Source organism: Oncorhynchus mykiss, chromosome 4, assembly GCF_057628025.1.
Source record: "Oncorhynchus mykiss isolate SJ-2025 chromosome 4, ASM5762802v1, whole genome shotgun sequence".
Taxonomy (NCBI): domain Eukaryota; kingdom Metazoa; phylum Chordata; class Actinopteri; order Salmoniformes; family Salmonidae; genus Oncorhynchus; species Oncorhynchus mykiss.
Genome location: NC_143025.1, coordinates 82,293,701 through 82,310,268, shown reverse-complemented (window position 1 = coordinate 82,310,268; position 16,568 = coordinate 82,293,701). Strand labels below are relative to the sequence as shown.

The window sequence follows — 16,568 nt, the reverse complement described above, 5'->3', positions numbered from 1 at the left end:
GAGTTAAACATGGTTCTGGTGACTTGGAGGGTAGGAGTTAAACATGGTTCTGGTGACTTGTAGGGTACGAGGTAAACATGGTTCTGGTTACTTGGAGGGTAGCAGTTAAACATGGTTCTGGTTACTTGGAGAGTAGGAGTTAAACATGGTTCTGGTTACTTGGAGGGTAGGAGTTAACCATGGTTCTGGTTACTTGGAGGGTAGGAGTTAAACATGGTTCTGGTTACTTGGAGGGTAGGAGTTAAACATGGTTCTGTTTACTTGGAGGGTAGCAGTTAAACATGGTTCTGGTTACTTGGAGGGTAGGAGTTAAACATGGTTCTGGTTACTTGGAGGGTAGGAGTTAAACATGGTTCTCTGGTGACTTGGAGGTAGGAGTTAAACATGGTTCTGGTGACTTGTAGGGTACGAGGTAAACATAGTTCTGGTTACTTGGAGGGTAGGAGTTAAACATGGTTCTGGTTACTTGGAGGGTAGCAGTTAAACATGGTTCTGGTTACTTGGAGAGTAGGAGTTAAACATGGTTCTGGTTACTTGGAGGGTAGGAGTTAACCATGGTTCTGGTTACTTGGAGAGTAGGAGTTAAACATGGTTCTGGTGACTTGGAGGGTAGGAGTTAAACATGGTTCTGGTTACTTGGAGGGTAGGAGTTAAACATGGTTCTGTTTACTTGGAGGGTAGCAGTTAAACATGGTTCTGGTTACTTGGAGGGTAGGAGTTAAACATGGTTCTGGTTACTTGGAGGGTAGGAGTTAAACATGGTTCTCTGGTGACTTGGAGGTAGGAGTTAAACATGGTTCTGGTTACTTGGAGGGTAGGAGTTAAACATGGTTCTCTGGTGACTTGGAGGGTAGGAGTTAAACATGGTTCTGGTTACTTGGAGGGTAGGAGTTAAACATGGTTCTCTGGTGACTTGGAGGGTAGGAGTTAAACATGGTTCTCTGGTTACTTGGAGGGTAGGAGTTAAACATGGTTCTGGTTACTTGGAGAGTAGGAGTTAAACATGTTTTTCTGGTGACAGGGTAGGATTTAACATTGTTCTCTGTTGACTTGGAGGGTAGGAGTCAAAGATGGTTCTCTGTTGACTTGGAGGGTAGGAGTTAAACATGGTTTTCTGGTGACAGGGTAGGATTTAACATTGTTCTCTGTTGACTTGGAGGAGTTTAACATGGGAAATTCCCAATGCAAAGAGAGGCCAACGACAGATAGACATATCATCTTCTTTCAGGGAGTTTTACAACCCAACCTCTCCTGCCTTTCCCATCGGCTGTTGGCTACAACACACCTCCTGAATACAGAGAGACTCACACTTCTCCTGCTTGTCAAGTTGCAGTGCAATGTCGGCAGGCACACAGGGTTTGTGTCTGTCTCACTGTTTGCTTTCTGTAGGGAGGAAAGGATGCAATATGGCTTCTCTTGTTGGGTACAGGTGTTGTACATTTTCTACAGAGTATTCAAGTCCACTCTGAATGGGAGGCTGCTTAAGATGTCAGTTTCACACTACCTGTCTGACTTTGAAGCGGCACACCATTAAAGCTCAGGGATAGAATATAAAAAAGGAATCATGTACGACTGTGTCACCCATCCTACTCCATTTCCTATCCACCCACAAAGTCTTGCGGAAAAACGACAACCTTTTCAAGTGGGAAGAAATCCATCTGAAGTGAGAGTAAATGCAGAGTTCTATTTGTTTCATGTGGAGTCTTATCACATCTAATGACTAATTAGATCTATCACACAATCTGCTCGTTAACATTGTGAATGGATTTAGTTCATGTTGTCCCTGATTTTTTTTACCAGTAGTGTAATTATGTTAAAGATGTGTCAGCCGTTCACCGGCAATGTGTGCAGCCGTGTGTGACCTTGAAAGGATTAGGGAGATTATTCAACAGTAAGCAATATTGAATATTAATTAATTAATGAATGGTTCAGTTGATGCATGAACACATTAATAAATGAATGCCTGAATACATGTGTGTGACTATTGAGTTCCCGAGTTACACGACTTATTGGTGATGAAGTCTATTTTTGTCACTGCAATGAATCACAGCCTTTCTCCTTCAGTGACTCATCCAACAGTTTCGTAAAATAGCGGTTTAGAAATGTTGTATGACAATGTCACCATCCTCAGGGCCATCAGCATGCTGCAGTCTCTCTGCAAACGGTGAGCTCAATAATGAACACCGTATCTAGGACTCCCGTACAAATAATCCCATGAGCTGTTCCTTTCATCACGTAAAGCAGTGTTAACTGTCATAATTCATTGTACTGTATTCTGGGTGGCAGAATTCCACAAAATAAGCAACTGGTGTTTGGTGTCTTTGATACTAGATCATGTACAGTGTCAGTAAATGTATGATGAATCACTTCTTCTTGGAGTGTGTGACAGGGTGTCAACAAAGTAAGATGATAATGCATTTCCTCACTGCCTGCAGGACTACACAGACCTGATGATAATTCACAAGGAATCTGGTAGTAACATCTGCTCACCTTTGTCTCACATGGCCTGTTTGATATAACTATATTTTTGAAACAATAACAGGAGGCTATCAGAATTAAAAGTTAATTTCAAGCAACTGCATTTAATATAATTGAAGCAATGGTACCTGTCTGAGCCCAGCCTGTGATGTAGGCATATTGTACCTCCTTGCTACTAGCTCTGTTCTGCTGTTTATTGTTTTATTTAACCATTATTTTACCAGGTAAGTTGACTGAGAACACATTCTCATTTACAGCAATGACCTTGGAAACAGTTAAACAGGAGAGGACAGGGGATAAATGAGCCAATTGGAAGCTAGGAATGATCAGGTGGCAATGACGATATGAGGGCCAGATTGCATTTCCACTTGAAAGAAGGGTTCCTCTCATTATCCTTCACTGCCCAGAAGGAGCCTTAGCCTGTTAAAACTGGGCTTATTAACCAAGAAGAAGGGTTCCTCTCATTATCCTTCACTGCCCAGAAGGAGCCTTAGCCTGTTAAAACTGGGCTTATTAACCAGGAAGAAGGGTTCCTCTCAAAAGCATCCACTGCCCAGAAAGAGCAATAGTCTGTAAACACTGGGGTTATTAATTTAACCAGGAAGAAGTGTCCGTGTTGAGTGTTCATCTCTGTGGCAGTAAAAAAAAAAGGTGTGTCCTAAAGTCTCCTTATGATGCACTTTACATAATCCTCTCACAGTTGTGTAAAGTACTTAAGTAAAAATACTTTAAAATACTACTTCAGTCATTTTTGGGGTATCTGTGCTTTACTGTACTATTATACTTTTGAGAACTTTTACTTTTACTTCACTACATTCCTAAAGAAAATAATATACTTTTTACTCCATACATTATCCCTGACAACCAAAAGTACTCGTTACATTTGACAGGAAAATGGGCCAATTCACACACTTATCAGGAGAACATCCCTGTTCATCCCTACTGCCTCTGTTCTGAAGGACTCAATAAACAGAAATGCTTGTTTTGTAAATTATGTCTGAGGGTTGGAGTGGGCCCCTGGCTATCGGTCAGTAAAAAAAAGAAAGAAAATTGTGCCGTCTGGTTTGATTAATATAAGGAATTTGAAATGGTTTATATTTTTAAATTTACTTTTGATACTTAAGTCCATTTTAGCAATTTCATTTACTTTTGATACTTATATATATATACAGTGCCTTGCGAAAGTATTCGGCCCCCTTGAACTTTGCGACCTTTTGCCACATTTCAGGCTTCAAACAGAAAGATATAAAACTGTATTTTTTTGTGAAGAATCAACAGTAAGTGGGACACAATCATGAAGTGGAACAACATTTATTGGATATTTCAAACTTTTTTAACAAATCAAAAACTGAAAAATTGGGCGTGCAAAATTATTCAGCCCCTTTAAGTTAATACTTTGTAGCGCCACCTTTTGCTGCGATTACAGCTGTAAGTCGCTTGGGGTATGTCTCTATCAGTTTTGCACATCGAGAGACTGACATTTTTTCCCATTCCTCCTTGCAAAACAGCTCGAGCTCAGTGAGGTTGGATGGAGAGCATTTGTGAACAGCAGTTTTCAGTACTTTCCACAGATTCTCTATTGGATTCAGGTCTGGACTTTGACTTGGCCATTCTAACACCTGGATATGTTTATTTTTGAACCATTCCATTGTAGATTTTGCTTTATGTTTTGGATCATTGTCTTGTTGGAAGACAAATCTCCGTCCCAGTCTCAGGTCTTTTGCAGACTCCATCAGGTTTTCTTCCAGAATGGTCCTGTATTTGGCTCCATCCATCTTCCCATCAATTTTAACCATCTTCCCTGTCCCTGCTGAAGAAAAGCAGGCCCAAACCATGATGCTGCCACCACCATGTTTGACAGTGGGGATGGTGTGTTCAGGGTGATGAGCTGTGTTGCTTTTACGCCAAACATAACGCTTTGCATTGTTGCCAAAAAGTTCAATTTTGGTTTCATCTGACCAGAGCACCTTCTTCCACATGTTTGGTGTGTCTCCCAGGTGGCTTGTGGCAAACTTTAAACAACACTTTTTATGGATATCTTTAAGAAATGGCTTTCTTCTTGCCACTCTTCCATAAAGGCCAGATTTATGCAATATACGACTGATTGTTGTCCTATGGACAGAGTCTCCCACCTCAGCTGTAGATCTCTGCAGCTCATCCAGAGTGATCATGGGCCTCTTGGCTGCATCTCTGATCAGTCTTCTCCTTGTATGAGCTGAAAGTTTAGAGGGACGGCCAGGTCTTGGTAGATTTGCAGTGGTCTGATACTCCTTCCATTTCAATATTATTGCTTGCACAGTGCTCCTTGGGATGTTTAAAGCTTGGGAAATCTTTTTGTATCCAAATCCGGCTTTAAACTTCTTCACAACAGTATCTCGGACCTGCCTGGTGTGTTCCTTGTTCTTCATGATGCTCTCTGCGCTTTTAACGGACCTCTGAGACTATCACAGTGCAGGTGCATTTATACGGAGACTTGATTACACACAGGTGGATTGTATTTATCATCATTAATCATTTAGGTCAACATTGGATCATTCAGAGATCCTCACTGAACTTCTGTAGAGAGTTTGCTGCACTGAAAGTAAAGGGGCTGAATAATTTTGCACGCCCAATTTTTCAGTTTTTGATTTGTTAAAAAAGTTTGAAATATCCAATAAATGTCGTTCCACTTCATGATTGTGTCCCACTTGTTGTTGATTCTTCACAAAAAAATACAGTTTTATATCTTTATGTTTGAAGCCTGAAATGTGGCAAAAGGTCGCAAAGTTCAAGGGGGCCGAATACTTTCGCAAGGCACTGTATATATATATTTAAAACCAAATACTTTTAGACTTTTACTCAAGTAGGATTTTACTGGGTGACTTTCACTTTTACTTGAGTCATTTTTTATTAAGGTATCTTTCTTTTTACTCAAGGTATCTTTACTTGGACTTTTTACTACTTTTTCCACCACTGTCCCCTCATCACTCCGCCCTTCGGTTTCATCACTCACTCTCACCCCATCTTCCTTTATTAAATTATCATCCTCCATTCTCTCCCTTTCAGAACCTCTCTTTTAGAGTAACTCCTCTTCATCTATCTCCCTCCCTACTTGCTCTCCAGTGGTGACGCACATGCCTAGCTATATGTCGAAGACGCCCCCGCCGGCACCACCTCGCGCCACCTCCAAGCCCCTCATCTCCGTGACGGCCCAGAGCAGCACAGACTCCACTCAGGACGCCTACCACGAGGGGAGGGACCCGCGGGGGAGTGTACTGTGGGCGCCGGACTGTCTGGGCGGCTCGGGTCAAACCCTCTACAACTCCACCGACAGCCTGGACAGCACCAATGTGGTGACGCTGGCCATGGAGACGGCAGGGAGCAAGCGGCACGCCTCCTCGGGCAGCCACAGCTCGGTGCAGACGTGTGACAAGGCGGTGTTGGTGTCCAAGGCTGAGGAATACCTGAAAACGCCACGTTCCTCCATAGGGATACAGGTAAAACCAGTTCACACACACAGTTACACAGATACACACACACACACACAACCACACACACACAACCACACACACACACACACACACACACACACAACCACAAACACAAACACAAACCACCTATGATGACGAATAGAGTAGAATAACATCAGAGGAAACTGTTGTAGATTTCTATTTATCAGTGGAATTCAACTTGATCATATTATCTATTTTACATTGGCAACAAATGTCATTTCTGGATGCCTGCTGCTGTGACGTTTTCATCTCCTCTTAAATGTCATTAAGCGCGTCATATAGCATTACTGTAGTCATTTAGACCCTTAATTTCACTCAAGCCAACATTCTGTTTCTTTTGCAATGCAGTCTCTCAGGGGATAGATAAAAAACAATGCATCATCGCCATCATCATCATCACCAACATCATCAACATCCCCATCATAACCTTCAGTGCCAGCAACATATTTATCATATCTGTTACCATATCTGGTACAATTCGTTATTTACTCTGAAGTACTCGTTGACATTTTATTCCACACTCAACTTTTTTGATGTCATTATTTTGAAGTACCTGGTCTATGCTGTTGACATGACAATATAGATGAGTGTGTGAGCTCGTAAACTGAGCCATAGAAAGAGACGGACAGGCCTATAAAAGCCATCCCTCTCAGGGAGACACAGTCATCTGATCAGGATCAAAGGCTCTCAGGACAAACACTCTGGCATCACTTGATGCAGATCCTCGCTCGCTCTCTCTCGCTTTCTCACTCTCTCTCAGTTTCTGACTCTTTCTCTCTCTGTTTCTGACTCTCTCTGACTCTTTTTTCCATTCTATTCTCCCCTCTCTCCTTCTCTCCCTCTCTATCTCTCTGTGTCCTTTCTCTCTCTCTCTCTGACTCCCTCCCTCTCTCTCTCTCTCTCTCTCTCTCTTTCTCTCTCTCTGTGTGTGTCCTTTCTCACTCTCTCTCAGTTTCTGACTCGCTCTCTGTTTCTAACTCTCTCTCTCTGTTTCTGACTCTCTCTCTCTCTCTCTCTCTCTCTCTCGCTCTCTCTCTCTCGCTCTCTCAGTTTCTGACTCTCTCTGTTTCTGACTCTCTCTGACTCTTTTTTGCCACTCTATTCTCCCCTCTCTCCTTCTCTCCCTCTCTATCTCTCTGTGTGTCCTTTCTCTCTCTCTCTCTCGCTCCCCTCTGTCGCTATCCCTCTCCCTGTATACAGTTTCTAGTATAGATCACTACAGATTACTACCCTCTTTATGATTTATGCCACTAAGAAGCCTCATTGATTTTCTAGTAAAGTCCATTGGTAAAATAGTTCCCCCATGATACATACTGTTGTCAAGAAGTTAATTATGACATGTGACCAGTGTTATTGTTTATGTTCACGTTGTTGTTTACCAGGTGGAGACGGCGACGGACTCGGAGTCGGAGGGTAAATGTCTTCCTCAGTACCATTCTGTTGGCACCCAGGTGGAGGATAACAAACGGTATGTGGCACACAGGAAGTGGAAACTGGAAATACAACCGTTGCATAATTTGGCCTCTGACCCTTTACAGCAGCAGTCAATAATGTCCCTCTGGATCCTGATTGCACTAACTAAATATGTATTGATTTTGTGAAAGTTATTATGCAATATGCTTTTTTTGTACATACTATATCTGTGAATGGGTTATATTGATGTTTTCTCTCTCTTTGGATCCATATATTGTTCATCTAATCTCTTTATTATTGTCTGTATACATATACGAGTGTGTGTGTGTCTGCATGTGTCTGCGCTCCCTCAGGCATGGCAGGTTCAAGCGCTCCAACAGTGTGACGACAGCCGTACAAGCTGACATGGAACTAGAGGGCTTCCCCACCATGGAGGACAAGGGACTGCAGTTTGGAGGGGGCTTGGGTTTCCGAGGGGGCCACTCGGAGCCCAGTACACCCACCCAGTACGGGGCCGTCCGCACCGTCCGCACCCAGGGCCTCTTCAGCTACCGGGAGGACTACCAGCGTTCCTCCAGCGGTCCACCCAGTCCGCAGCCCGAGTCGTGGCTGACAGAGCCCTCTCTGGAGGGGGCTGAGACGGGCCGAGTGTCCCCCCTCCGCAGGGACGGCAGCTGGTTCATGCAGCTACTCCATAATGAAACTAAGAGGATGGAGGGATGGTGTAAAGACATGGAGAGAGAGGCGGAGGAGCATGACCTGTTGGAGGAGAGTGAGTGTCTGACGCTGCACCTTAGATGCATATGCTGGCACTATAGCTCCTAAGGCAGGGGCTGTTCACATTCTAATGCATTAGATTTGAAATACATTCACTGATCACCATTTTAGAATGGAATGGGCAAAGTCCTGTTTGTAGATGGAAATGTAATATACAACCGACAAGCATTGTTATTACCACCGCTAATGAATACCGGTCTATTTTTTGACGGTTGAGGCAGTGGACAGATTTGAGTGAGATAACACTCTGTGAGCTGTCAATGAGGATAACGCTGTGCGTGATCTCTCCCTCTGTGTGTGGTGTGTGTGTGTGTCCTCCAGTCCTAGGGAAAATCCGGAGTGCGGTGGGCAGTGCACAACTCCTCATGTCTCAAAAATTCCAGCAGTTCTACTGGCTGTGTCAACAGAACCTGGTGAGTATCTATAATACCATAATGGAACAAGTGTGTGTCTTCAAAATACCCCTTATGTCTTACATTCTCACTGTTGATGACTTACCAACAGTGCAGGGCTTGAGAAGTGATGACTAACCAACAGTACAGGGCTTGAGAAGTGATGACTTACCAACAGTACAGGGCTTGAGAAGTGATGACTTTACCAACATTACAGGGCTTGAGAAGTGATGACTAACCAACAGTACAGGGCTTGAGAAGTGATGACTTTACCAACATTACAGGGCTTGAGAAGTGATGACTAACCAACAGTACAGGGCTTGAGAAGTGATGACTAACCAACAGTACAGGGCTTGAGAAGTGATGACTTTACCAACATTACAGGGCTTGAGAAGTGATGACTAACCAACAGTACAGGGCTTGAGAAGTGATGACTAACCAACAGTACAGGGCTTGAGAAGTGATGACTAACCAACAGTACAGGGCTTGAGAAGTGATGACTAACCAACAGTACAGGGCTTGAGAAGTGATGACTAACCAACAGTACAGGGCTTGAGAAGTGATGACTTTACCAACATTACAGGGCTTGAGAAGTGATGACTTACCAACAGTACAGGGCTTGAGAAGTGATGACTTACCAACAGTACAGGGCTTGAGAAGTGATGACTTACCAACAGTACAGGGCTTGAGAAGTGATGACTTACCAACAGTACAGGGCTTGAGAAGTGATGACTTACCAACAGTACAGGGCTTGAGAAGTGATGACTAACCAACAGTACAGGGCTTGAGAAGTGATGACTAACCAACAGTACAGGGCTTGAGAAGTGATGACTAACCAACAGTACAGGGCTTGAGAAGTGATGACTAACCAACAGTACAGGGCTTGAGAAGTGATGACTAACCAGCAGTACAGGGCTTGAGAAGTGATGACTTACCAACAGTACAGGGCTTGAGAAGTTATAACTTGCAGGACACCTACTGGTTGAACAATGTTCAAGTAAGGTTTGCAGGAAACCTAGTGGTTGGACCGTGTACAGTAAGATTTGCAGGACACCTGGTGGTTGGACCGTGTACAGTAAGATTTGCAGGACACCTAGTGGTTGGACCGTGTACAGTAAGATTTGCAGGTGTTGGATGATTCAACACCTGTTTATGTAACAGAAGCATTTAAAAGTTGCCACGATAGTCTGTAACAGTTAAGACTATACCAGATAACAACTATATTGTGTATATGTTTCATGAAATCAAACAAACACATTCTCATGGTCACTGAGGTGTTGATAACTATATCTAATGTGTTCGCTCCCGCTGACCTCCTCCCCGCCACCCTCCACTCCCCAGGACCCCAGCGCCATGCCCCGCCCCACCTCTCAGGACCTGGCCGGATTCTGGGACTTGCTGCAGCTCTCAATTGACGACGTCACTGCCAAATTTAATGAATTACAGCAGATCAAGAGCAATGAGTGGAGGCTCGTGGAGAGCCCAGAGAAGAAGACGCCATTACAGGTATATCAACAGAGTTGTTACAGTTTTTCACAGCTAGCAAAGTAGTCTGTGTTGGTGTGTTGTCTCATGGTACTGGTCAACGCATATATTGTTTCTTTGTTTTATCCTGTCCCTCTGAGAAAATCACATGGCTCAAATCTCTTTGTCTCCTCTCTCTCTCTTTGTCTCTTCTCTTTATTTCTCTCTCTTTGTCTCTTCTCTCTCTCTCTCTCATGATCTCTCTCTCATGTGAAGGAGAGGAAGTGGCCTCCCCCGCTGCCAAAGAGACCTCCGAAGGGGCGTGGTGGCGTGGTGCGGGAGCGCTCTCTGGACCTGCAGGACCGCCAGCGTCAGGAGGCCCGGCGCCGTCTTCTGGCTGCCAAGCGGGCGGCTTCCTTCAGACAGAACTCAGCCACGGAGCGGGCGGACAGCATCGAGATCTACATCCCCGAGGCCCAGACACGTCTTTGAGGTTCGAGGATTTACCCCCCCTACCCCTGTTTTGCCCATATCCGCCCCCATACCTCAGCCCCAGCCAGTGGGTGTAACCCAGACCCCTTCCTCTCTCCTTCTTATCTGTGCAAATGTCTCTCACTCCACACGTTTTTTTCTCCACCTGTTGCCATTCTTCTGGTGTCCTCTCCCCTTTAAGATGGAGGGAATATTCCCCACTCCACTACAATGAGCTGCTAGTACACCCTCCCCTTTAACCGAACTGATCCACCATCACAATTATATTTGGGTAAATACAAGCAAATAAATTATTTTCTATACTGTAACCAATGTTGTTGTTGGAAATGTACTTCCCCCTAAGAGCTTTTGCATTGCCATCATGTATTATTATAAGCCTCTGGGTAAAGTTAAGGGGGATGTCAGTATTTTTCCACAGTGTTCAAAGGGAATCACAAAGTGCAACTTTTTTATGGAGAATCTCACCAGCAACAGTGGTCTTGGGCTAAAACACCCTGTGTGGAGACTACTGCATCCCAGTGGTAGCACAGAGGTGGTGATGACTCACTGTCAAGACAGATGTCTGAAAATCTCTCCCCATGTTGGTGGGTTGACAGCATAAGTGGGGGGGGGTATATCATGTGATTGATCAACACCTGCTATTGAAATACCTCAGTCTTGCAGGTAAACACCATAGACATATAATTCTAATCTAAGTCTATTCTATTTCTATGGTAAAGACAGAGAAGTCATCATATCTGAAATGGTTGCACTCGCACAGCATGCTGGGTGGGTATAGTAATTATTTTGTTATTCTAGGGACGTACTCACACAACTTTTTACCATGCTAGCTACTGCAGCCCCTGACTAACGTCACCCCACTACCAGACTATCTGCAGCCACTGACTAACATCACACCACTTTATACCAGGCTAGCTACTGCAGCCCCTGACTAACGTCACCCCACTACCAGACTATCTGCAGCCACTGACTAACATCACACCACTTTATACCAGGCTAGCTACTGCAGCCACTGACAAATGTTACCAGGCTAGCTACTGCAGCCACTGACAAATGTTACCAGGCTAGCTACTGCAGCCACTGACTAACGTCACCCCACTTTTTACCAGGATAGCTACTGCAGCCACTGACTAATGTTACCAGGCTAGCTACTGCAGCCACTGACTAGAGTCAGACCACTTTTTACCAGGCTAGCTGCCTCAGCCACCGACTAATGTTACCAGGCTAGCTACTGCAGCTACTGACTAATGTTACCAGGCTAGCTGCCTCAGCCACTGACTAATGTTACCAGGCTAACTGCCTCAGCCACTGACTAATGTTACCAGGCTAGCTGCCTCAGCCACTGACTAATGTTACCAGGCTAGCTGCCTCAGCCACTGACTAATGTTACCAGGCTAGCTACTGCAGCCACTGACTAATGTTACCAGGCTAGCTACTGCAGCTACTGACTAATGTTACCAGGCTAGCTGCCTCAGCCACTGACTAATGTTACCAGGCTAGCTGCCTCAGCCACTGACTAATGTTACCAGGCTAGCCGCCTCAGCAACTGACTAATGTTACCAGGCTAGCTGCCTCAGCCACTGACTAATGTTACCAGGCTAGCTGCCTCAGCAACTGACTAATGTTACCAGGCTAGCTGCCTCAGCAACTGACTAATGTTACCAGGCTAGCTGCCTCAGCTACTGACTAATGTTACCAGGCTAGCTGCTACAGCCACTGACTAATGTTACCAGGCTAGCTGCCTCAGCAACTGACTAATGTTACCAGGCTAGCTGCCTCAGCCACTGACTAATGTTGCTGAGAAATGGGATGTGAAAAATACATGCAGTATTACATTAGGGCTGCATTGATGCATTTTCACTTCTGATAATGGCATTGATGTAAGGCTGAAACATGCTTATGATATGGGTGGTACAGTACATTTATTCCTCTGATACATGTTTCCATTGCAACACTATTGTAAATCATTTAAAGGAAACAAATGTTTCTAATTCTGGAAGAAAAAAAATGTACTATATGATACAATGCATTTTTGCACCTTATATGTACTATTCATGTTTGTATTTCCAAGGGAAATGTAGTTCATGATGCTCACTTGCTATTGTTGCAGTTTATTTGCAAGGACAGATGTGGGATATTTTCTACTGAATAGGACTATTAGGTTATTCTATAGTCCACTTTGAGTTGTGTGTTTAGCCCCATAATGACATTCTGGCATTCAAGCCTCTGGTGTCAAGTACGATTGATTGTAATGATAAATCATGTAATCTATCACACCCACATATATATTAGATTGAACTCGATATTCTCATAGTAGATGGTGTGAAAAAGTGAGTATCTATCGGGTGTAGAGAACAGTGGCCTAACAGTCCTACCTATTAGGGACCACATCACAGCCATATCATCCCATCTGGCACACAACAATCAAGTACAGATGTAGTGTGGGACAGACAGGTGCAAATGACACTTTAACACTATCTAGTTACTAGTAAATGGTGCTGTTTTTTTACTCTGAAACGGTTGTTATTTACCCTGTCCTACACACACAGCTACTTTTTAACATATTTACTAAATGGTGCCCATAGCATCTGGAATTAAAGATGGTTGCTATTGACTTGCGAAAACACCATCTTTGCAAATAGTCTATTTGCAGTGTTAATTTTTGCTTAGCAGTTGTTTATTGAAGAGGCAGAGAAAATACATATTAATGAGGAATTTCCAGTCCATCTCTGGACAGCAGAAAATAGGGTTTCTGTCATGGCAGGGAGTGTGTGTGTGTGTGTGTGTGTGTGTGTGTGTGTGTGTGTGTGTGTGTGTGTGTGTGTGTGTGTGTGTGTGTGTGTGTGTTTGAGAGAGGTTTTTATTGACATGGCTTTAACATTGCTTAGACGTTGCTCCACTGAACACTACAGTGGAGAATTTGCCCCTCGCCCTGCCAATGAACTTATTAGTTCAATCTTCTTTTACATTTCCTTCAAAAAGATAGAACCTGTCCTTTTACTAGATGACATGATATACTGGCATTTGTGTTGCACTGTATATCATTGGCATAGCATATCAATTTACCCACACGAACAGCACATTTGGATTTGAACTATAATACCTGTATTCCCATATAATTGTGACGTTAGGGTTGTAAGCTTCCGGCACCAGTAGTTGACTGCGAATGTTCAATAGAATGTGATGCGATTGTTTGCTTGTTTCGGGTTAGTTAGTGTGGTGTACTTGGTGGTGAAGGATTAGCTGTTATCTGTTATATGTCCACATTGTATCGATGAAGAAAAGCTTTTAATGGAGGGCTTTGGAATGAGAGCACACAGTAAGCCACAGTTCAGTTGGTCAGATATGTTGCCAGATATTTTGCTCAAAAGGGTGGAAAGTAGTTTAATGAACTGGAACTTTCCTCATTCCTATATAGCTTCTAGTAAACCTCTCAGCATCTCCCATTTCATTTCCTGACGTCAGTCTCTCTCTGCTGTGAAACTCAATGAAACACTTACTTACCAGGCGGCCTTAAACACATGGAAAGCAAAAATGTTCATGAATGTAGAGCCCCTAACAATGCAAAAAAAGGAGATAGGTGCTGTGTAGGAGCTGTGTAGGTGCTGTGTAAAAGCAAACAGTACAGTGATATCATCCCTGGTGATTTCAAGTCCATGTCTGGTCTTAGTGAGGTACACAGGAGAAAGTGAGAGACATTGATAGCTTGATGAAGAGATGCTAAAACTCTAATAATACTCATTAGAGTATGCTGATTGGTCAGTAGAAATGATGTCACTTCAGCTCCTTCACACCTGTTGTGATGGTCTCATCAGAAAGATCCCAAATCACAGGGTCACCAACTGCTGCTATGGTGACGTGCTAGTAACTATTCACTACAGTTAACAAGTTTCACACTGATACTGTATGTCAACAGATACAGATTATATTTAACCTGATATTAGACCAAAGCAAATTGTTTATGGTTTTCTTTCAAGTTTTCTTTCACTCTATCAATTCCTAGTCTTTAGTTACTCATATTGTGTAGTACTGTAATGTGTATATATAGCCTTTTAAAGTAGGTGCATAGGTATGACAGCAATTGTTGGTTTTCATAGCAAATTCATTTCCCTTTCTCAATCTCAAACATTCTCTATTAGCACGTTTGTCCCGTGCTGCTTTTCCATGACCTTAGGAGGGGTATAGTTAGGCAACTAGGAATGGTGGGAAAAATCCTTAGGTGCCTTAAAATCAGACGTATAAGAATCTGTGAATGAATGTCTTAGGTTGACATCTTTGGTTGGACTACAATGCCTGGCAGAGTGCTTGGCCATCACTGCTTGTGTTGCTTGGGTAGTTTCACCACAAAACGGCTGTTAGGGAGAAAACTAGCTTGGCTTTGTTCATCCAAGTGCATTGATATTGCTAGTGTCAATTTAGAGTTGGATCAAATTGACTGTTGTATGACTGCTGCGCGTGTTGATATGAGGTCTAGGATATGAGGATGTGATTCTAGTCACATTGTGTGAATAGAATGCAGGTATCTTCATGATTGGTACACACTGTTTATACTTTATCATCAGGCAGTCTTGTACGTTGATGGTCTTTGATTTAGGAACAGAGAAAGCGGCGTAGAAAATGTTATCAAAATCTAATTGAATCAGTGGAACAGGAGCAAACGTGGGGTTCTGCAGAGAAAACTAACATCCCAGAGAGTATTCTCATCAGATAGGAGATGGTGAAGATGACCCCGTTTCTCCTCCGCCTCCTTGCTAAGAGATCGTAACCTCGTTCCAGTTGTCAATGCCTTATGGTTTATTATCGTCGCCACAAACCAGGGATTGACTAAACTTCACCTGCCAAAAGTGTAATAGTGCTTCATACAACAGGCAGGCACACATACAGCTGGTTTACCTCATGGTTGAGAGTCAGTTACAGTGGGATAGATAGGTGTATTTGTATATGACGCCCATCAAAGCACTTTGCCATGCCTGTGTTCTATGCAGCAGTCCTGCATCTTATCCCCATGTCTTCAGGCATGCCCTCTAAAGCATTACGACACGTTATTTAATGATTGCTATGAAAGTGGAGATTGTGATAAGAGGGTGGAAGATTTGAATTGTTGGGCACATGGATGAGGTCAATGCAGTACGTTTTCAACAATCTATCTTCTGTAACTTTGGTGTTTACGCACTCTTACTGGCCGTCTTGACTGGTTGTTCTGAAAGAAGCTCCATTAGGTACATACATAACCCTCATCTAGTATGCATTCCACACTGGTAGCACTGGGTGGCTCAGGTCCATATAGATACAGTACTGCATATCCATGATGAATTGCTTTCCAGATACATTATAGTGATTGAAAATATTAGCATTTTAGGAAAATAATGCTCTTTAAGACGTAATCGCTAAACACACATACACAAAGACATTTAGAATAACAAATTGTATCATATATCACAGTACTCAATCAATCAACAATGGTTGCGATATATTGCTCTGCGGCCCTGTACGTATGGAACTCTTTTAGGAGCTGAAAATTACTCATGTTCTATCATCATGGACTAGTGTGTTTGGTGAGCTGCTGTGCTAAAAACCTTAAGGAAGAGTCACTAAAGGTGATGATATTATTTTGTTACTTCTTTATTTTTTGTAAAAAATTTACAGAGATCGGTTTATTCTGATAATCCGCACAAACAAACAGATGCACACACACACACACACACACACACACACACACACACACACACACACACACACACACACACAGACACGCTACATATTTCACAGCAGTACCACAAGATGTCATCAAGATGGCACCCTAAATTCTTTCTTTTCAACAACTTATCTTGAAGTATTTTGACACCACCACAGGCCCTGTAAACTTTGCTTTTTTTTTTTCTTTCAATCTTATATTTCTTCATTTTTTACAGTGCAGTTACACTGTAAGAATGTCTCTCTCTTCTCATAAAACATTTGATTCAATTTGGAGCACAGAGTTAATTGTTATCATTATCACTGATCTTTATTTCCACAAAATACAATGGGCTCTTTCTTCATTTCCTCGAGGCAATGCTATTGA

The 16,568-nt window shown here is 43.1% G+C and overlaps 1 protein-coding gene across 1 annotated transcript in view; it reads left to right on the top strand.

Annotated features, from left to right (window-relative positions):
• The window catches only part of LOC110521082 (disks large-associated protein 2), a 53,368-nt gene extending 42,757 nt beyond the window's left edge, over window positions 1-10,611 (top strand). Inside the window, exons 7-12 of the mRNA XM_021598503.3 lie at window positions 5,581-5,954; window positions 7,352-7,437; window positions 7,736-8,154; window positions 8,481-8,572; window positions 9,893-10,057; window positions 10,292-10,611. Of these exons, the coding sequence (XP_021454178.3) occupies window positions 5,581-5,954; window positions 7,352-7,437; window positions 7,736-8,154; window positions 8,481-8,572; window positions 9,893-10,057; window positions 10,292-10,507 (1,352 nt within the window). The 3' untranslated portion in view covers window positions 10,508-10,611. The remainder of the gene's footprint in view (window positions 1-5,580; window positions 5,955-7,351; window positions 7,438-7,735; window positions 8,155-8,480; window positions 8,573-9,892; window positions 10,058-10,291) is intronic.
• Window positions 10,612-16,568: the final 5,957 nt, after the last annotated feature.